The following is a 21213-nucleotide window of genomic DNA, read 5'->3' on the forward strand; positions in this document are numbered from 1 at the left end:
GTCAAGACGTTTACACAGATCAGACACGGACAGAGTATGATTAGCTCGGTTTCAAGGGTGTTTATTTAAATAATAAATCAAAAGAAAAGGATAGGTCTCCCCCATGAGACCCTCTCTGGGATACCGCCTTCTGGGCTCCAGGTCTTACTGTATCCTGTCGGGCACAAAAACTGAACTCCCTCCTCATACCTCTGCCACCATCCCCAACTATACAGGAGTCCTTTCTTCCCCAACTATACAGGAGTCCTTTCTTCCCCAACTATACAGGAGTCCTTTCTTCCCCAACTATACAGGAGTCCTTTCTTCCCCAACTATACAGGAGTCCTTTCTTCCCCAACTATACAGGAGTCCTTTCTTCCCCCACTCTTCCCTGTGTGCTGCCCTTCTGGCAGCTTTATGGGCCTTGCACAGCTGGTGAGCAATCAGCCCTTGATTACTCACCAGCTCCCAATCAGCCCCAATTAGTCCTGGCTGGAGAGCCCGTCGAGACCTGGCACGTCCAGCAGATGGAGCCAGCGCCTCGTGATGTATACTCCGTCTGTCACCAGGCCTCGATGAGTCTCCCCCTGGTGGCTGACCTGCTGTACTCCACAATATACTGAATAAAAATATAATGCAACATGTAAAGTGTTGGTCCCATGTTTCATGAGCTGAAATAAAAGAGCCCAGAAATGTTTTGTACGCACAAAAAAGCTTACTTTTCTCAAATTTTGTGCACAAATTTGTTTACATCTCTGTTAATGAGAATTTCTCCTTTGCCAAGATAATCTATCCACCTGACAGGTGTGGCATATCAAGAAGCTGATTAAACAGCATGATCATTACACAGGTGCACCTTATGCTGGGAACAATAAAAGGCCCCTCTAAAATGTGCAGTTTTGTCATAAAACACAATGCCACAGATGTCACAAGTTTTAAGAGAGTGTGCAATTGGCATGCTGACTGCAGGAATGTCCACCAGAGCTGTTGCCAGAAAAGTGAATGTTAATTTCTCTACCATGAGCCGCCTCCAACGTCATTTTAGAGAATTTGGCAATATGTCCAACCTGCCTCACAACTGCAGACCACGTGTAACCACGCCAGCCCAGGACCACATCCGGGTTCTTCACTTGCGGGATCGTCTGAGACCAGCCACCTGGACAGCTGATGAAATTGTGGGTTTGCACTGAAGAATTTCTGCACAAACTGTCAGAAACCGCCTCAGGTAAGATCATGTGCGTGCTCGTTGTCCTCACCAGGGTCTTGACCTGACTGCAGTTTGGCGTCGTAACTGACTTTAGTGGGCAAATGCTCACCTTCGATGGCCACTGGCACGCTGGAGAAGTGTCCTCTTTACGGATGAATCCCGGTTTCAACTGTACCGGGCAGATGGCAGACGTGAGGGTGAGCGGTTTGCTGATGTCAACATTGTGAACAGAGTGCCCCATGGTGGTGGTGGGGTTATGGTATGGGCAGGCAGGCATAAGCTACAGACAACGAACACAATTGCATCTTATCGATGGCAATTTGAAAGCACAAAGATACTGTGACGAAATCCTGTGGCCCATTGTCGTGCCATTCATCCGCCGCCATCACCTCATGTTTCAGCATGATTATGCACGGGCCCATGTCGCAAGGATCTGTACACAATTGCTGGAAGTTGAAAATGTCCTTCCGTTCTTCCGTGGCCTGCATACTCACCAGACATGTCACCCATTGACATGTCATGTCACCCATGTTTGGGATGCTCTGGATCGACGTGTACAGCTTCACACAGCCATTGAAGAGGAGTGGGAAAACATTGTGAGTGAGTGAGTGAGTGAGTGAGTGAGTGAGTGAGTGAGTGAGTGAGTGAGTGAGTGAGTGAGTGAGAGAATGTATGATTGTGAGTGAGAGTGAGTGAGAGAGAATGTATGAGTGAGTGTGAGTGAGTGAGAAAGAGAGTGAATGAGTGAGAGTGTGAGTGTGTGAGAGAGAATGTGAGAGTGACTGAGAGAGAGTGGATGAGTGTGAGTGAATGAGAGAGAGTGAATGAGTGAGTGTGAGTGAGTGAGAAAGAGAGTGAATGAGTGAGAGTGTGAGTGAGTGAGAGAGAATGTGAGAGTGAGAGTAACAGAGAGAGTGGATGAGTGTGAGTGAATGAGAGAGAGTGAATGAGTGAGTGTGAGTGAGTGAGAAAGAGAGTGAATGAGTGAGAGTGTGAGTGAAAGAGAATGTGAGAGTGAGTGAGAGAGAGTGTATGAGTGAGAGTGAGTGTGAGAGAATGTATGCGTGTGTATGGTGAGAGTGAGTGATAGAGAGTGAGTGTGAGAGAATGTATGAGTGAGAGTGAGAGAGAGAGAGAATGTGAGAAGGGGCTGGTTTGGGTTGAACTTTTCCTCTCCCCATCCAACTAGGCAGTGCTGCATCGAGCTCAAGTGTGTGTGCATGTCTGTGTGTGTGTATCACTATAATAGGGGAGGGATGTGTCTCATCAGGGGGGTGTAGGGGGGAATCTGTGTTGTGTGGGGGGAGGCTGGGGGTGAGGGGGTATTGGGGGAGACCACTGTAGAAAGAGGGAGGGGGAGAAAAGGGTGAGGGGGTATTGGGGGAGACCACTGTAGAAAGTGGGAGGGGGAGAAAAGGGTGAGGGGGTATTGGGGGAGACCACTGTAGAAAGTGGGAGGGGGAGAAAAGGGTGAGGGGGTATTGGGGGAGACCACTGTAGAAAGTGGGAGGGGGAGAAAAGGGTGAGGGGGTATTGGGGGAGACCACTGTAGAAAGTGGGAGGGGGAGAAAAGGGTGAGGGGGTATTGGGGGAGACCACTGTAGAAAGTGGGAGGGGGAGAAAAGGGTGAGGGGGTATTGGGGGAGACCACTGTAGAAAGTGGGAGGGGGAGAAAAGGGTGAGGGGTATTGGGGGAGACCACTGTAGAAAGTGGGAGGGGGAGAAAAGGGTGAGGGGGTATTGGGGGAGACCACTGTAGAAAGTGGGAGGGGGAGAAAAGGGTGAGGGGGTATTGGGGGAGACCACTGTAGAAAGTGGGAGGGGGAGAAAAGGGTGAGGGGGTATTGGGGGAGACCACTGTAGAAAGTGGGAGGGGGTAGCTGGTGGAGCTGCGGGTATTATTCATGAGTCTGCCAGGCATTTCTCTTTCTTCACTGTGACACACTGGGACTCTGCAGAGAGAGAGAGAGAGAGAGAGAGAGAGAGAGAGCGAGAGAGAGGGAGAGATATAGAGCAAGGGAGAGAGAGAGCGAGAGGAAGGGAGAGAGAGGAGGACAGAGAGATATAGAGCAAGGGAGAGAGAGAGAGATAGAGCAAGAGAGAGAGAGGAAGGGAGAGAGGAAGACAGAGAGATATAGAGCAAGGGAGAGAAAGCGTCAGAGAGACGAGGGAAACCGAGACAGAGAGTGGAGGCTGAGCGCATCTCTCCATTGATCTTGAACCGATCAAGGTGAGTGGTGTTTTCTCCCCCTGCAGTGTGTGTGTGTGTGTGTCTGACAGATGTCGTTAGCAATGCGTGTGTAGAATGACATGTGACGTTAAAAGGGAAGACCACGTAAAATCAACGTGCCAGTCGGGTGTGTGTGTGTGTGTGTGTGTGTGTGTGTGTGTGTGTGTGTGTGTGTGTGTGTGTGTGTGTGTGTGTGGTGTGTGTGTGTGTATGGTGTGGGTGTGTGTTGTGTCTATGTTGTGTGTAGGAGGGACTATAATAGCAGAATAGATGGAGGCTAGCTAGCTACCTGCTGATGCAGTATCGTGGAGGCTAGCTACATGGTGATGCTGTATTGTGATGGATAGCTACATGGTGATGCTGTATTGTGGAGGATAGCTACATGGTGATGCTGTATTGTGGAGGCTAGCTAGCTACATGGTGATATTGTATTGTGGAGGCTAGCTACATGATTATGCTGTATTGTAGAGGCTAGCTAGCTACATGGTGATGTTGTATTGTGGAGGCTAGCTACATGGTGATGCTGTATTGTGGAGGCTAGCTACATGGTGATGCTGTATTGTGGAGGATAGCTACATGGTGATGCTGTATTGGGGAGGCTAGCTACATGGTGATGCTGTATTGTGGAGGCTAGCTAGCTACATGGTGATGCTGTATTGTGGAGGATAGCTACATGGTGATGCTGTATTGTGGAGGCTAGCTAGCTACATGGTGATGCTGTATTGTGGAGGCTAGCTACATGGGGATGCTGTATTGTGGAGGCTAGCTACATGGTGATGATGTATTGTGGAGGCTAGCTACATGGGGATGCTGTATTGTGGAGGCTAGCTAGCTACATGGGGATGCTGTATTGTGGAGGCTAGCTACATGGGGATGCTGTATTGTGGAGGCGAGCTACATGGGGATGCTGTATTGTGGAGGCTAGCTAGCTACATGGTGATGCTGTATTGTGGAGGCTAGCTACATGGGGATGCTGTATTGTGGAGGCGAGCTACATGGGGATGTTGTACTGTGTGTAGTTAGCTGCCTCAGGATGGTGTGGGCATGTCCCTGCCTGCCTTCTCTGGATTCATGTCCTTGTGTCTGTGTTTACGTGTGTGTGAGAGAGAGAGAGAGAGAGAGAGAGAGAGAGTGTGTTTCTTTTCTGATGAGAAGACTGAGTTGTCTTTTTTGACATACTCTTGAAGAGGTTTCAGACGTTTTTGGAAGATGGCCAGGGACTCCGCTGCCCTGACGTTAGGGAGAAGCTTGTTCCACTATTGGGGCGCCAGGACAGAGAGGAGCTTTGACTGGACTGAGTGGGAGTTGCCCTCTTGTAGGCATGGGAGGGCCAAAAGACCAGAGGTGGTAGAACGACGTGCTCGTAATGTGGTGTAGGGTTTGGGCATAGCCTGAAGTTAGGGCATCCGTAGCAGTGGAGGCTGATGAGGGGAGGAGGGCTCATAATAATGGCTGGAATGGAGCAAATGGAATGGCATCAAACACATGGAAACCATGGAAACCATGTGATTGATATATTTGATACCATTCTACTTATTCCGCTCCAGCCATTACCACGAGCCCGTCCTCCCCAATTAAGGTGCCACCAACTTCCTGTGATCTGTAGTGTTACAGTAGTTTAGTATGAGTCCTGGTCAAAAGGAGTGCTCTAGCATCCTGGCCAAAAGGAGTACTCTAGCATCCTGGTCAGAATGAGTACTCTAGCATCCTGGTCAAAATGAGTACTCTAGCATCCTGGTCAAAATGAGTACTCTAGCATCCTGGTCAAAAGGTGTACTCTAGCATCCTGGTCAAAAGGAGTGCTCTAGCATCCTTGTCAAAAGGAGTACTCTAGCATCCTGGTCAAAAGGAGTGCTCTGGCATCCTGGTCAAAAGGAGTACTCTAGCATCCTGGTCAAAAGGAGTACTCTAGCATCCTGGTCAAAAGGAGTACTCTAGCATCCTGGTCAAAAGGAGTACTCTAGCATCCTGGCCAAAAGGAGTACTCTAGCATCCTGGCCAAAAAGAGTATTCTAGCATCCTGGTCAAAAGCATGCTAGTCAAAAGGAGTACCCTAGCATTCTGGTCAAAAGGAGTACTCTAGCATCCTGGTCAAAAGGAGTACTCTAGCATCCTGGTCAAAAGCAGCACTCTAACATCCTGGTCAAAAGGAGTACTCTACCATCCTGGTCAAAAGGAGTGCTCTAGCATCCTTGTCAAAAGGAGTACTCTAGCATCCTGGTCAAAAGGAGTACTCTGGCATCCTGATCAAAAGGAGTACTCTAGCATCCTGGTCAAAAGGAGTACTCTAGCATCCTGGTCAAAAGGAGTGCTCTAGCATCCTGGTCAAAAGGAGTACTCTAGCATCCTGGTCAAAAGGAGTACTCTAGCATCCTGGTCAAAAGGAGGATAAGGTGTAATTTGCGATTCAGACTGTGTTTTTAATATTGATGTTTTTACCAATGTCATGCTCTGCTCTCTGTCTACAGTGTCCCTCTTTGTCCAGGACACTGACCTGTGTTCTGATACACCGGCAAAACCAGGGTTACAGTGGCAGTCATGTCAGGGATGCACCGTTCCACCAATCAGAGCTGGGATTCTACACATTTTGGTGTTCCGTTGCACAGATGAACCGCAGGTGTCTCACTTTGCATCCCACAGAACCTACAGAACCCGAATCCAACGAACCGATCAGATACAGGATTGCTGGTCCCAGAACAAATTCGGAGGATGGCGAGGGTTCATTGCTGTTTCCAAGCAACCAATCGGACTGCGGATTACTAACCTCACCATCTCACTGGATTACACATTTGGGAATTTTAGAGGAACCAGGATTCCAGCCAATCAGAGCTTGGGGAGGACTGAGACGTTGCACGTTGTGATTGGCTGCTGAGTCCGATGGGGGCGTGACCCGTGGTTGTGGCCCGGTCTGACCCTGGCTGGTCTGACCCCTAACCTCTAACCCCTGACCTGTAACCCCAGACCCCTCTGGTCCTGGCTCTCCAGCTGCTGTGCTGCTTGGGTTCTGGTCCCGTCCGCACCGGGGGAGGGGCCAAAAAGAACAATCAGCCAATCACTATGAAGAAGAGTCGCAGCGTGCAGCGTCTGTCGCTGGCCGGAGAGGAGGAGGTAACACACACACACACACTCACACACACACACACACACACACACACACACACACACACACACACACACACACACACACACACACACACACACACACACACACACACACACACACACACACACAGGGACACAGGAACACACACACAGACACACAGACGTATGTAGGGTAAACACACAGCGTGGAGATCTATTGACTGGGGTGTCCCTGGACTACAGTCAGGAGTTTCTCTTCTTAATGGATGGATTCCCTTCCATCCACTGACCTCAAGGCTGCAGTCTGTGGTAGTAGACAGTGTGTGTGTGTGTGTGTGTGTGTGTGTGTGTGTGTGTGTGTGTGTGTGTGTGTGTGTGTGTGTGTGTGTGTGTGTGTGTGTGTGTGTGTGTGTGTGTGTGTGTGTGTGTGTGTGTGTGTGTGTGTGTTCTGTGTAGCCTCTACAATAACAACAGTGAAGCATCTCTTTACATCTGGAGCTTTGGACAACTAGAGACTAGGCATAGAACATGGAACACTGTTGCCTAGCAACTAGCAGCCTGCCTTCCATTCCCCCTGTGTTCTGTTGCTACGCTGCTGCAGTGCAGATCACACTCTCTCTGTAGAGGGCTTATACACAACACACACACAGACACACACAGATATGGGGTGCCATAGACCAGCATGCAGCCTCTCTAAATCTCCATTTAGTGAGCTCACATAATAATATTACCCTCTATGCTTCCTGTCATTCACATAACATTCCATTCTATGCTTCCTGTCATTCACATAACATTCCATTCTATGCTTCCTGTGAAACACATAACATTCCATTCTATGTTTCCTGTCATTCACATAACATTCCATTCTATGTTTCCTGTCATTCACATAACATTCCATTCTATGCTTCCTGTCATTCACATAACATAAAATGTTATGTTCCCTGTCATTCACATAACATTCCATTCTATGCTTCCTGTCATTCAGTAATATTACCCTCTATGCTTCCTGTCATTCAGTAATATTACTCTCTATGCTTCCTGTCATTCAGTAATATTACCCTCTATGCTTCCTGTCATTCAGTAACATTACCCTCTATGCTTCCTGTCATTCAGTAATATTACCCTCTATGCTTCCTGTCATTCAGTAATATTACCCTCAATGCTTCCTGTCATTCAGTAACATTACCCTCTATGCTTCCTGTCATTCAGTAACATTACCCTCTATGCTTCCTGTCCATCAGTAATATTACCCTCGATGCTTCCTGTCATTCAGTAACATTACCCTCTATGCTTCCTGTCATTCAGTAACATTACCCTCTATGCTTCCTGTCATTCAGTAACATTACCCTCTATGCTTCCTGTCATTCAGTAGATTACCCTCTGCTTCCTGTCCATCAGTAAATTGACTTCTGGATGTTTGCCACCCAAATATGGTGAAAACCTGTGAAAAATATATAATATATAATCTTTCTCTTTCCCGCTCTCTCTCTTTCTTTCTCCAGGATAATGACGCTGATTCGTCAGGCTGTGCTGAGAAGGCGGAGTCAGGGCTCTACAGCAGCTCCTATACGTCAGGAGCCACTCTGGGGGCGGAGCTACGCATGGGGAGGAGCAGGAGGCTGGCCTCCAGTTTGCAGGTAGAACAGTAGAAAGAATATTATGTTTTTACAGCAGAAATGTGCTTTGGATTTCATCAGCAGTGCGATACACAACAGTTACTTGTGATACAACTGAGAGTTTTCTGCACAAAGATATTTACACAAGTGTTTTGGAGAGATGGCACAATGGTGGTGTGAACGTTTTTGTGCAGACAAACTTATATTAGTTGTATCACAACCACTGTCAAATGTGAGTGTATCGTAGAGAGACTTTTGTTATTGTGGTTCCTGTCAGGCTATTATTGCAAAAGAGACTTACCTGGTTTAATAAAATCTATCCTATTGGTTACCTGGTTAATCAATCAATCCTATCATCCATTCAGGTTCCGTGTTGGCTCCGCCCCCGAGATAGGACACGCTCACCTGAGATCCTGAGTAACATGCCACGCCCCACGTCCCTGCCCCTCTGCATCCCACCACGCATTGCCATCACACCTGCAGACGCAGACAGGTAACGCACACACACACGCACGCAAGCACGCACGCACGCACGCACGCATGCACACACACACACACACACACACACACACACACACACACACACAACCCAGATATACAACTATACTTCCATGTAGTGTTGTTGACCTGAGTAGCATTGTAAACCATCCTCTCTCTCTTCCTTTACTACTCCCTCACATGTCCCCGGATTTTGTCCCTTTGTCTCTAAAAGCTGTGGATTTTGTCCATCCTTCCCCCGGTTCAGAATATATCATTATCATAGTCGGCGTGTTTTTGTGTAAGAGCTATTGAAGATTGAAATCCAAAATGGTATTTTATTTTAAAAGGTGTGATTTGTTCTCCATCCAACCCAAATTCAGAACATACCTTCTTCATAGTCATGGCGTGCTTGGTTCAATAGCTATTGAGGAGAGAGAACCCAAATATCCACAGACTATTAATCAAATGTATTTATAAAGCCCTTCTTACATCAGCCGATGTCACAAAGTGCTGTACAGAAACCCAGCCTAAAACCCCAAACAGCAAGCAATGCAGGTGTAGAAGCACTGTGGCTAGGAAAAACTCCCTAGAAAGGCCAGAACCTAGGAAGAAACCTAGAGAGGAACCAGGCTATGAGGGGTGGCCAGTCCTCTTTTGGCTGTGCCGGGTGGAGATTATAACAGAACATGGCCAAGATGTTCAAATGTTCATAGATGACCAGCAGGGTCAAATAATAATAATCACAGTGGTTGTCGAGGGTGCAACAAGTCAGCACCTCAGGAGTAAATGTCCGTTGGCTTTTCATAGCCGATCATTCAGAGTTCTCTACCGCTCCTGCTGTCTGTAGAGAGTTGAAAACAGCAGGTCTGGGACAGGTAGCACGTCTGGTGAACAGGTCAGGGTTCCATAGCCGCAGGCAGAACAGTTGAAACTGGAGCAGCAGCACGGCCAGGTGGACTGGGGACAGCAAGGAGTCATCAGGCCAGGTAGTCCTGAGGCATGGTCCTAGGGCTTAGGTCCTCCGAGAGCGAGAAAGAAAGAAAGAAAGAAAGAAAGAAAAAGAGAGAGAGAGAGAGAATTAGAGAGAGCATACTTAAATTCACACAGGACACCGGATAAGACAGGAGAAATACTCCAGATATAACGGACTGACCCTAGCCCCCCGACACATAAACTACTGCAGCATAAATACTGGAGGCTGAGACAGGAGGGGTCAGGAGACACTGTGGCCCCATTCGACGATACCCCCGGACAGGGCCAACCAGGCAGGATATAACCCCACCCACTTTGCCAAAGCACAGCCCCCACACCACTAGAGGGAAATCTTCAACCACCAACTTACCATCCTGAGACAAGGCCGAGTATAGCCCACAAAGATCTCCCTCACGGCACGAACCCGAGGGGGGCGCCAACCCGGACAGGAAGACCTCGTCAGTGACTCAACCCACTCAAGTGATGCACCCCTCCTAAGGACGGCATGGAAGAGCACCAGTAAGCTAGTGACTCAGCCCCTGTAATAGGGTTAGAGGCAGAGAATCCTAGTGGATAGAGGGGAACCTATCCAATGTAAAACTAATTTTACCTCGGTAGCTGAGTCATTGTCTTGGAAGTGGTGATTCATTAGTATTCTACAATAACAGAACCAAGTATAATAGCATAGTACAACGTTACTGTTACATCAAAAACACCACTTAAGTAATTTCTTATGAGGTTTTAGGATGGTTAGCTGAATCGTTCAATAAAAAAATTATCAATGGCCAAACCTCAACAGCGCCACTAGGCAGAATGTGCTTTGATTGACACATAACACAGGAAGGCTCTATAGCAGGGCTGCCCAACCCTCTTCCTGCAGATCTACCGTCCTGTAGGTTTTCAGTCCAACCCTCTTCCTGGAGATCTACTGTCCTGTAGGTTTTCAGTCCAACCCTCTTCCTGGAGATCTACTGTCCTGTAGGTTTTCAGTCCAACCCTCTTCCTGGAGATCTACTGTCCTGTAGGTTCAGTCCAACCCTCTTCCTGGAGATCAGGACAGTAGATCTCCAGGAAGAGGGTTGGACTGAACCTACAGGACAGTAGATCTCCAGGAAGAGGGTTGGACTGAACCTACAGGACAGTAGATCTCCAGGAAGAGGGTTGGACAGCCCTGGGCTATAGTTAGTGAACACCATCTGCTCTGATGTTCTCACCAGACAGTAGTTGAGGAAGACATAAATGCATATTCCCATTGAAACAGATTGAGAATCAAATGATTGACATGCAGATGCAGTTTGGACAATTCACTGGTAAAAACGTGAAGACTTGGCCAACGTGTTGTATTTATGTTGGCGACACTGTCCCATAAAATCATCCTGTTGTATTTATGTTGGCGACACTGTCCCATAAAATCATCCTGTTGTATTTATGTTGGCGACACTGTCCCATAAAATCATCCTGTTGTATTTATGTTGGCGACCCTGTCCCATAAAATCATCCTGTTGTATTTATGTTGGCGACACTGTCCCATAAAATCATCCTGTTGTATTTATGTTGGCGACCCTGTCCCATAAAATCATCCTGTTGTATTGATGTTGGCGACACTGTCCCATAAAATCATCCTGTTGTATTGATGTTGGCGACACTGTCCCATAAAATCATCCTGTTGTATTTATGTTGGCGACACTGTCCCATAAAATCATCCTGTTGTATTTATGTTGGCGACCCTGTCCCATAAAATCATCCTGTTGTATTTATGTTGGCGACACTGTCCCATAAAATCATCCTGTTGTATTTATGTTGGCGACACTGTCCCATAAAATCATCCTGTTGTATTTATGTTGGCGACCCTGTCCCATAAAATCATCCTGTTGTATTTATGTTGGCGACACTGTCCCATAAAATCATCCTGTTGTATTTATGTTGGCGACCCTGTCCCATAAAATCATCCTGTTGTATTGATGTTGGCGACACTGTCCCATAAAATCATCCTGTTGTATTGATGTTGGCGACCCTGTCCCATAAAATCATCCTGTTGTATTGATGTTGGCGACACTGTCCCATAAAATCATCCTGTTGTATTTATGTTGGCGACACTGTCCCATAAAATCATCCTGTTGTATTTCTGTTGGCGACCCTGTCCCATAAAATCCTCCTGTTGTATTTATGTTGGCGACCCTGTCCCATAAAATCATCCTGTTGTATTTATGTTGGCGACCCTGTCCCATAAAATCCTCCTGTTGTATTTATGTTGGCGACCCTGTCCCATAAAATCATCCTGTTGTATTTATGTTGGCTACCCTGTCCCATAAAATCATCCTGTTGTATTTATGTTGGCGACACTGTCCCATAAAATCATCCTGTTGTATTTATGTTGGCGACCCTGTCCCATAAAATCATCCTGTTGTATTTATGTTGGCGACCCTGTCCCATAAAATCATCCTGTTGTATTTATGTTGGCGACCCTGTCCCATAAAATCATCCTGTTGTATTTATGTTGGCGACCCTGTCCCATAAAATCCTCCTGTTGTATTTATGTTGGCGACCCTGTCCCATAAAATCATCCTGTTGTATTTATGTTGGCGACCCTGTCCCATAAAATCATCCTGTTGTATTTATGTTGGCGACCCTGTCCCATAAAATCATCCTGTTGTATTTATGTTGGCGACCCTGTCCCATAAAATCATCCTGTTGTATTTATGTTGGCGACACTGTCCCATAAAATCATCCTGTTGTATTTATGTTGGCGACACTGTCCCATAAAATCATCCTGTTGTATTTATGTTGGCGACACTGTCCCATAAAATCATCCTGTTGTATTTATGTTGGCGACCCTGTCCCATAAAATCATCCTGTTGTATTTATGTTGGCGACACTGTCCCATAAAATCATCCTGTTGTATTTATGTTGGCGACCCCGTCCCATAAAATCATCCTGTTGTATTGATGTTGGCGACACTGTCCCATAAAATCATCCTGTTGTATTGATGTTGGCGACACTGTCCCATAAAATCATCCTGTTGTATTTATGTTGGCGACACTGTCCCATAAAATCATCCTGTTGTATTTATGTTGGCGACCCTGTCCCATAAAATCATCCTGTTGTATTTATGTTGGCGACACTGTCCCATAAAATCATCCTGTTGTATTTATGTTGGCGACACTGTCCCATAAAATCATCCTGTTGTATTTATGTTGGCGACCCTGTCCCATAAAATCATCCTGTTGTATTTATGTTGGCGACACTGTCCCATAAAATCATCCTGTTGTATTTATGTTGGCGACCCTGTCCCATAAAATCATCCTGTTGTATTGATGTTGGCGACACTGTCCCATAAAATCATCCTGTTGTATTGATGTTGGCGACACTGTCCCATAAAATCATCCTGTTGTATTGATGTTGGCGACACTGTCCCATAAAATCATCCTGTTGTATTTATGTTGGCGACACTGTCCCATAAAATCATCCTGTTGTATTTATGTTGGCGACCCTGTCCCATAAAATCCTCCTGTTGTATTTATGTTGGCGACCCTGTCCCATAAAATCATCCTGTTGTATTTATGTTGGCGACCCTGTCCCATAAAATCCTCCTGTTGTATTTATGTTGGCGACCCTGTCCCATAAAATCATCCTGTTGTATTTATGTTGGCTACCCTGTCCCATAAAATCATCCTGTTGTATTTATGTTGGCGACACTGTCCCATAAAATCATCCTGTTGTATTTATGTTGGCGACCCTGTCCCATAAAATCATCCTGTTGTATTTATGTTGGCGACCCTGTCCCATAAAATCATCCTGTTGTATTTATGTTGGCGACCCTGTCCCATAAAATCATCCTGTTGTATTTATGTTGGCGACCCTGTCCCATAAAATCCTCCTGTTGTATTTATGTTGGCGACCCTGTCCCATAAAATCATCCTGTTGTATTTATGTTGGCGACCCTGTCCCATAAAATCATCCTGTTGTATTTATGTTGGCGACCCTGTCCCATAAAATCATCCTGTTGTATTTATGTTGGCGACCCTGTCCCATAAAATCATCCTGTTGTATTTATGTTGGCGACACTGTCCCATAAAATCATCCTGTTGTATTTATGTTGGCGACCCTGTCCCATAAAATCCTCCTGTTGTATTTATGTTGGCGACCCTGTCCCAAAAAACCATCCTGTTGTATTTATGTTGGCGACCCTGTCCCATAAAATCCTCCTGTTGTATTTATGTTGGCGACCCTGTCCCATAAAATCATCCTGTTGTATTTATGTTGGCGACCCTGTCCCATAAAATCCTCCTGTTGTATTTATGTTGGCGACCCTGTCCCATAAAATCATCCTGTTGTATTTATGTTGGCGACCCTGTCCCATAAATCATCCTGTTGTATTTATGTTGGCGACCCTGTCCCATAAAATCCTCCTGTTGTATTTATGTTGGCGACCCTGTCCCATAAAATCCTCCTGTTGTATTTATGTTGGCGACCCTGTCCCATAAAATCATCCTGTTGTATTTATGTTGGCGACCCTGTCCCATAAAATCATCCTGTTGTATTTATGTTGGCGACCCTGTCCCATAAAATCATCCTGTTGTATTTATGTTGGCGACCCTGTCCCATAAAATCATCCTGTTGTATTTATGTTGGCGACCCTGTCCCATAAAATCCTCCTGTTGTATTTATGTTGGCGACCCTGTCCCATAAAATCATCCTGTTGTATTTATGTTGGCGACCCTGTCCCATAAAATCATCCTGTTGTCCCGCTTTTGGGTATTTTAAATGTGGTCACCCTTTCTCCGCCCCCCTTCAGTAGTTTCCAGGTGGAGAATGGTTTGTCATAATATAATAATCATAGTGTCTGTCTCTCTCTTCCCCAACCTCTCAGTGAGCTGGAGAACGGGGTGTCTCCGGGCCATACCCCTCTTGGCTCCCAGAGTCCCAGCCTGACCCTGCACCCATCCTTCCCCCAGGGGGGTCGACGAGAGTCCTTCCTCTACCGGTCAGACTCTGACTACGACATGTCCCCCAAAAACTCAGTCTCACGCAATTCTATCGCCAGCGAAGGGTGAGAAGGGGGGGTGTCAGTGTGTGTATGAGTCAAACCATTGGCCAATTGACATTATCATGACTACATATCCTAATACACTCTGTCTTTATTAATCGCTCTCTCTGTCTCTAACACTCTCTCTCTCGCTCTCTCTGTTTCTAACACTCTCTCTCTTTCTCACTCTCTCTCTCTCTCTCTCTCTCTCTCTCTCTCTCTCTCTCTCTCTCTCTCTCTCCCTCCCTTTCAGGCATGCAGGAGAAGACTTCATTGTTACCCCCTTTGCTCAGGTGTTGGCCAGCCTGCGCTCGGTACGGAGCAACTTCACCCTCCTCGCCAACGTCTCCATGCCAACCGTCAAGTCAGTGCTCACCTGTCAATCAAAACATCTAACAGCTGGTCTGCGTCCCAATTCAAATGCTATATAGTCCACTACTTTGGACCAGGGCCCCATAGGGCTGCTATATAGTGATCTACTTTAGGCCAGGACCCCATAGGCCTGCTATATAGTGATCTACTTTAGACCAGGACCCCAACGGCCTGCTATATAGTGATCTACTTTAGACCAGGACCCCATAGGGCTGCTATATAGTGATCTACTTTAGACCAGGACCCCATAGGCCTGCTATATAGTGATCTACTTTAGACCAGGACCCCATAGGCCTGCTATATAGTGATCTACTTTAGACCAGGACCCCATAGGCCTGCTATATAGTGATCTACTTTAGACCAGGACCCCATAGGCCTGCTATATAGTGATCTACTTTAGGCCAGGACCCCATAGGGCTGCTATATAGTGATCTACTTTAGGCCAGGACCCCATAGGCCTGCTATGTAGTGATCTACTTTAGGCCAGGACCCCATAGGGCTGCTATATAGTGATCTACTTTAGGCCAGGACCCCATAGGGCTGCTCTATAGTGATCTACTTTAGACCAGGACCCCATAGGGCTGCTATATAGTGATCTACTTTAGGCCAGGACCCCATAGGGCTGCTATATAGTGATCTACTTTAGACCAGGACCCCATAGGGCTGCTATATAGTGATCTACTTTAGACCAGGACCCCATAGGGCTGCTATATAGTGATCTACTTTAGGCCAGGACCCCATAGGGCTGCTATGTAGTGATCTACTTTAGACCAGGACCCCATAGGGCTTCCATTTGGTTATTGAGAGTTTCCTACCTCATTTACCCAGATAGCTAGCCAATTAAAATGTGTGTTTTGCATGTAAATGGTTTGTAACTGATAACTGATGTGACATGTAGCTCGTCGATGTAATTGGCTGTCTGTCTACCTCGACTAGCCAATAACAATAATGATAGTTATGGGTCACATTTACTCACCACTTTTCAATGGGCCTTTCAATGGGCCTTTCAATGGGCCTTTCAGTGGGCCTTTCAATGGGCCTCGAACAACACCGATGTTTAATATTCCCCCCCTCTCTCTCCCGCCTCCCTCAGTCTGAACTTCACTCCCAGACAATGTCAAGCTATTGTAACCCCTTGAGTTCTAACTGGTTGGTGTAATTCCCTGTCTTGTCCACAGGAGGTCTCCACTGGGCGGTGTAGCGCCCCACAACCCCAGAGCAGCTCTATCAGATCAACAGTATGAGCAGCTGGCTACAGACACTCTGGAGGAGCTGGACTGGTGTCTGGACCAGCTAGAGACCATCCAGACTCACCGCTCTGTCAGCGATATGGCCTCCAACAAGGTACTACCACGATATAACCACAACCATGATATAACCACAACACAACCATGAAATAACCACAACACAACCATGATATAACCACAACACAACCATGATATAACCACAACACAACCATGATATAACCACAACACAACCATGATATAACTACAGCACAACCATGATATAACCACAACACAACCATGATATAACCACAACACAACCATGATATAACCACAACCGTGATATAACCACAACACAACCATGATATAACCACAACGCAACATGATATAACCACAACCATGATATAACCACAACACAACCATGATATAATCTCAGCACAGCTTCAACACTTATGAGCAGTAGAACTGACTAACCACACAGTAAAACATCCTCAAACTGCTCCCCCCTTTTTCTCCCTCCCTCCCTCCCTCAGTTTAAGAGGATGTTAAACAGGGAGCTGTCTCACCTATCAGAGATGAGTCGTTCGGGTAACCAGGTGTCTGAGTACATCTCCAGCACCTTCATGGGTGAGTACACCTACCTGGATATGCCTGTAGTTACCTGTACGTACCTGAATTAACCTGTCTGTTCATACCTGTATGTCTGTTCATACCTGTCTGTGTATTTACCTGTCTGTTCATACCTGTCTGTCTGTTAATACCTGCCTATCTATTAATACCTGTCTATCTGTTCATACCTGTCTGTCCATACCTGTCTGTGTATTTACCTGTCTGTTCATACCGGTCTGTCTGTAAATACCTGTCTGTCTGTTAATACCTGTCTGTCTGTTCATACCTGTCTGTCTGTTCATACCTGTTTGTCTGTTCATACCTGTCTATCTGTTCATACCTGTCTGTGTATTTACCTGTTTGTGTATTTACCTGTCTCTTCATACCTGTCTGTGTATTTACCTGTCTGTTCATACCTGTCTGTCTGTTCATACCTGTCTATACCGTTCTACATCACTATACCTGTCTACCTGTACTTGGCCGCCCGTACATTTCTGTGTCCTGGGTATATCAATCTGCCTGCGCTAGTGTGTGTATAACATGTGTGTCTCTAACCCCTAGACCAGCCCAACGAGGTGGAGCTGCCGTCCCCTAGTCTAAAGGAGAAGTCTATGTGTGTCTCTAACCCCTAGACCAGCCCAACGAGGTGGAGCTGCCGTCCCCTAGTCTAAAGGAGAAGTCTATGTGTGTCTCTAACCCCTAGACCAGCCCAACGAGGTGGAGCTGCCGTCCCCTAGTCTAAAGGGGAAGTCTATGTGTGTCTCTAACCCCTAGACCAGCTCAACGAGGTGGAGCTGCCGTCCTCTAGTCTAAAGGGGAAGTCTATGTGTGTCTCTAACCCCTAGACCAGCCCAACGAGGTGGAGCTGCCGTCCCCTAGTCTAAAGGAGAAGTCTATGTGTGTCTCTAACCCCTAGACCAGCCCAACGAGGTGGAGCTGCCGTCCCCTAGTCTAAAGGAGAAGTCTATGTGTGTCTCTAACCCCTAGACCAGCCCAACGAGGTGGAGTTGCCGTCCCCTAGTCTAAAGGAGAAGTCTATGTGTCTCTAACCCCTAGACCAGCCCAACGAGGTGGAGCTGCCGTCCCCTAGTCTAAAGGAGAAGTCTATGTGTCTCTAACCCCTAGACCAGCCCAACGAGGTGGAGCTGCCGTCCCCTAGTCTAAAGGGGAAGTCTATGTGTCTCTAACCCCTAGACCAGCCCAACGAGGTGGAGCTGCCGTCCCCTAGTCTAAAGGGGAAGTCTGTGTGTGTCTCTAACCCCTAGACCAGCCCAACGAGGTGGAGCTGCCGTCCCCTAGTCTAAAGGGGAAGTCTATGTGTGTCTCTAACCCCTAGACCAGCCCAACGAGGTGGAGCTGCCGTCCCCTAGTCTAAAGGAGAAGTCTATGTGTGTCTCTAACCCCTAGACCAGCCCAACGAGGTGGAGCTGCCGTCCCCTAGTCTAAAGGAGAAGTCTATGTGTCTCTAACCCCTAGACCAGCCCAACGAGGTGGAGCTGCCGTCCCCTAGTCTAAAGGGGAAGTCTATGTGTGTCTCTAACCCCTAGACCAGCCCAACGAGGTGGAGCTGCCGTCGCCTAGTCTAAAGGGGAAGTCTATGTGTGTCTCTAACCCCTAGACCAGCCCAACGAGGTGGAGCTGCCGTCCCCTAGTCTAAAGGAGAAGTCTATGTGTGTCTCTAACCCCTAGACCAGCCCAACGAGGTGGAGCTGCCGTCCCCTAGTCTAAAGGGGAAGTCTATGTGTGTCTCTAACCCCTAGACCAGCCCAACGAGGTGGAGCTGCCGTCCCCTAGTCTAAAGGGGAAGTCTATGTGTGTCTCTAACCCCTAGACCAGCCCAACGAGGTGGAGCTGCCGTCCCCTAGTCTAAAGGGGAAGTCTATGTGTGTCTCTAACCCCTAGACCAGCCCAACGAGGTGGAGCTGCCGTCCCCTAGTCTAAAGGAGAAGTCTATGTGTGTCTCTAACCCCTAGACCAGCCCAACGAGGTGGAGCTGCCGTCCCCTAGTCTAAAGGAGAAGTCTATGAGTCAGATTAGCGGAGTGAGGAATCTGTCCCACAGCTCCACTCTGTCGTCCTCTTCTGTCCCGCGCTTTGGAGTCAACACTGAACAGGAGGACCAGCTAGCCAGGGTAAAGTATGCAAGGCTCGCTCATATGCATACACACACATGCACACATGCGCGCGCACACACACACACACACATACACACACACACACACACACACGCGCAAAGGCACGCACCATAACACGTACGTACACACACATACAGTCGTGACCAAAAGTTTTGAGAATGACACAAATATTAATTTCCACAAACTTTGCTGCTTCAGTGTCTTTAGATATTTTTGGCAGATGTTACTAAGGAATACTGAAGTATAATTACAAGCATTTCATAAGTGTCAAAGGCTTTTATTGACAATTACATGAAGTTCATGCAAAGAGTCAATATTTGCAGTGTTTGACCCTTCTTTTTCAAGACCTCTGCAATCCGCCCTGGCATGCTGTTAATTAACTTCTGGGCCACATCCTGACTGATGGCAGCCCATTCTTCCATAATCAATGCTTGGAGTTTGTCAGAATTTGTGGGGTGTTGTTTGTCCACCCGCCTCTTGCGGATTGACCACAAGGTCTCAATGGGAATAAGGTCTGGGGAGTTCCCTGGTCATGGACCCAAAATATTGATGTTTTGCTCCCCGAGCCACTTAGTTATCACTTTTGCCTTATGGCAAGGTGCTCCATCATGCTGGAAAAGGCATTGTTCGTCACCAAACTGTTCCTGGATGGTTGGGAGAAGTTGCTCTCGGAGGATGTGTTGGTACCATTCTTTATTCATGGCTGTGTTCTTAGGCAAAATTGTGAGTGAGCCCACTCCCTTGGCTGAGAAGCAACACCACACATGAATGGTCTCAGGATGCTTTACTGTTGGCATGACACAGGACTGATGGTAGCGCTCACCTTGTCTTCTCCAGACAAGCTTTTTTGCGGATGCCCCAAACAATCGCAAAGGGGATTCAGAGAAAAGGCCTTTACCCCAGTCCTCAGCAGTCAAATCCCTGTACCTTTTGCAGAATATCAGTCTGTCCCTGATGTTTTTCATGGAGAGAAGTGGCTTCTTTGCTGCCCTTCTTGACACCAGGCCATCCTCCAAAAGTCTTCGCCTCACTGTGCGTGCAGATGCACTCACACCTGCCTGCTGCCATTCCTGAGCAAGCTCTGTATTGTTGGTGCCCCGATCCCGCAGCTGAATCAACTTTAGGAGACAGTCCTGGCGCTTGCTGGACTTTCTTGGGCGCCCTGAAGCCTTCTTCACAACAATTGAACTGCTCTCCTTGAAGTTCTTGATGATCCGATAAATGGTTGATTTAGGTGCAATCTTACTGGCAGCAATATCCTTGCCTGTGAAGCCCTTTTTGTGCAAAGCAATGATGACAGCACGTGTTTCCTTGCAGGTAACCATGGTTGACAGAGGAAGAACAATGATTCCAAGCACCACCCTCCTTTTGAAGCTTCCAGTCTGTTATTTGAACTTAATCAGCATGATAGAGTGATCTCCAGCCTTGTCCTCATCAACACTCACACCTGTGTTAATGAGAGAATCACTGATATGATGTCAGCTGTTCCTTTTGTGGCAGGGCTGAAATTTTGTGGAAATGTTTTTTGGGGATTCAGTTCATTTGCATGGCAAAGAGGGACTTTGCAATTCATCTGATCACTCTTCATAACATTCTGGAGTGTTTGCAAATTGCCATCATACAAACTGAGGCAGAAGACTTTGTGAAAATTAATATTTGTGTCATTTTCAAAACTTTTGGCCACGACTGTACATACACAAATACCTTCTCAGTCAATCAGTCAAGGTTACTAGACTCAGCTCATTACCTCACTCAAGGCTTCACACTCTCTCTTTGTGTGTGCCTGCTTGCTTGCGTGTGTGTGTGTCTGTCTGTGTCTGCGTGTGTGTGTGTGTGTGTGTGTGTGTGTGTGTGTGTGTGTGTGTGTGTGTGTGTGTGTGTGTGTGTGTGTGTGTGTGTGTGTGTGTGTGTGTGTGTGTGTGTGTGTGTGTGTGTGTGTGTGTGTGTGTGTGTGTGTGTGTGTGTAGGAGCTAGAGGACCTGGACAAGTGGAGTTTTAACATCTTCAGAGTGTCAGAGTTCTCCAACAGCAGACCTCTCAGCTGCATCATGTACGCCATCTTCCAGGTACATGGAGTTAGACACGCTGTGTGTGTGTGCTTTGGTTTACTATCCTTCTAGGGACCAGATAGGGAAACAAGTAAAATTCCGAGAAGTGGGGACATTTTGCCGGTCCGCACAAGGAAAAAGGCTATTTTAGGCTTAGGGGTTAGGTTTAGTTTTAGGGTTAGGGTTAGGTTTAGTTTCAGGGTTAGGGTTAGGTTTAGTTTCAGGGTTAGGTTTAG

The 21213-nt window shown here is 47.0% G+C and overlaps 1 protein-coding gene across 1 annotated transcript in view; it reads left to right on the forward strand.

Annotated features, from left to right (window-relative positions):
- The first annotated feature begins 3328 nt into the window (after positions 1 to 3328).
- Positions 3329 to 21213, forward strand: part of LOC115178578 (cAMP-specific 3',5'-cyclic phosphodiesterase 4B-like) — a 45642-nt gene continuing 27757 nt past the window's right edge. Inside the window, exons 1-11 of the mRNA XM_029739833.1 lie at positions 3329 to 3416; positions 5885 to 6524; positions 8000 to 8134; positions 8479 to 8606; positions 14406 to 14615; positions 14845 to 14955; positions 16142 to 16307; positions 16720 to 16813; positions 17357 to 17410; positions 18769 to 18926; positions 20897 to 20995. Coding sequence (XP_029595693.1) covers positions 6474 to 6524; positions 8000 to 8134; positions 8479 to 8606; positions 14406 to 14615; positions 14845 to 14955; positions 16142 to 16307; positions 16720 to 16813; positions 17357 to 17410; positions 18769 to 18926; positions 20897 to 20995 — 1206 coding nt within the window. The 5' untranslated portion in view covers positions 3329 to 3416; positions 5885 to 6473. The remainder of the gene's footprint in view (positions 3417 to 5884; positions 6525 to 7999; positions 8135 to 8478; positions 8607 to 14405; positions 14616 to 14844; positions 14956 to 16141; positions 16308 to 16719; positions 16814 to 17356; positions 17411 to 18768; positions 18927 to 20896; positions 20996 to 21213) is intronic.

The sequence above is a fragment of the Salmo trutta genome, chromosome 38 (genome assembly GCF_901001165.1).
Source record: "Salmo trutta chromosome 38, fSalTru1.1, whole genome shotgun sequence".
NCBI lineage: Eukaryota > Metazoa > Chordata > Actinopteri > Salmoniformes > Salmonidae > Salmo > Salmo trutta.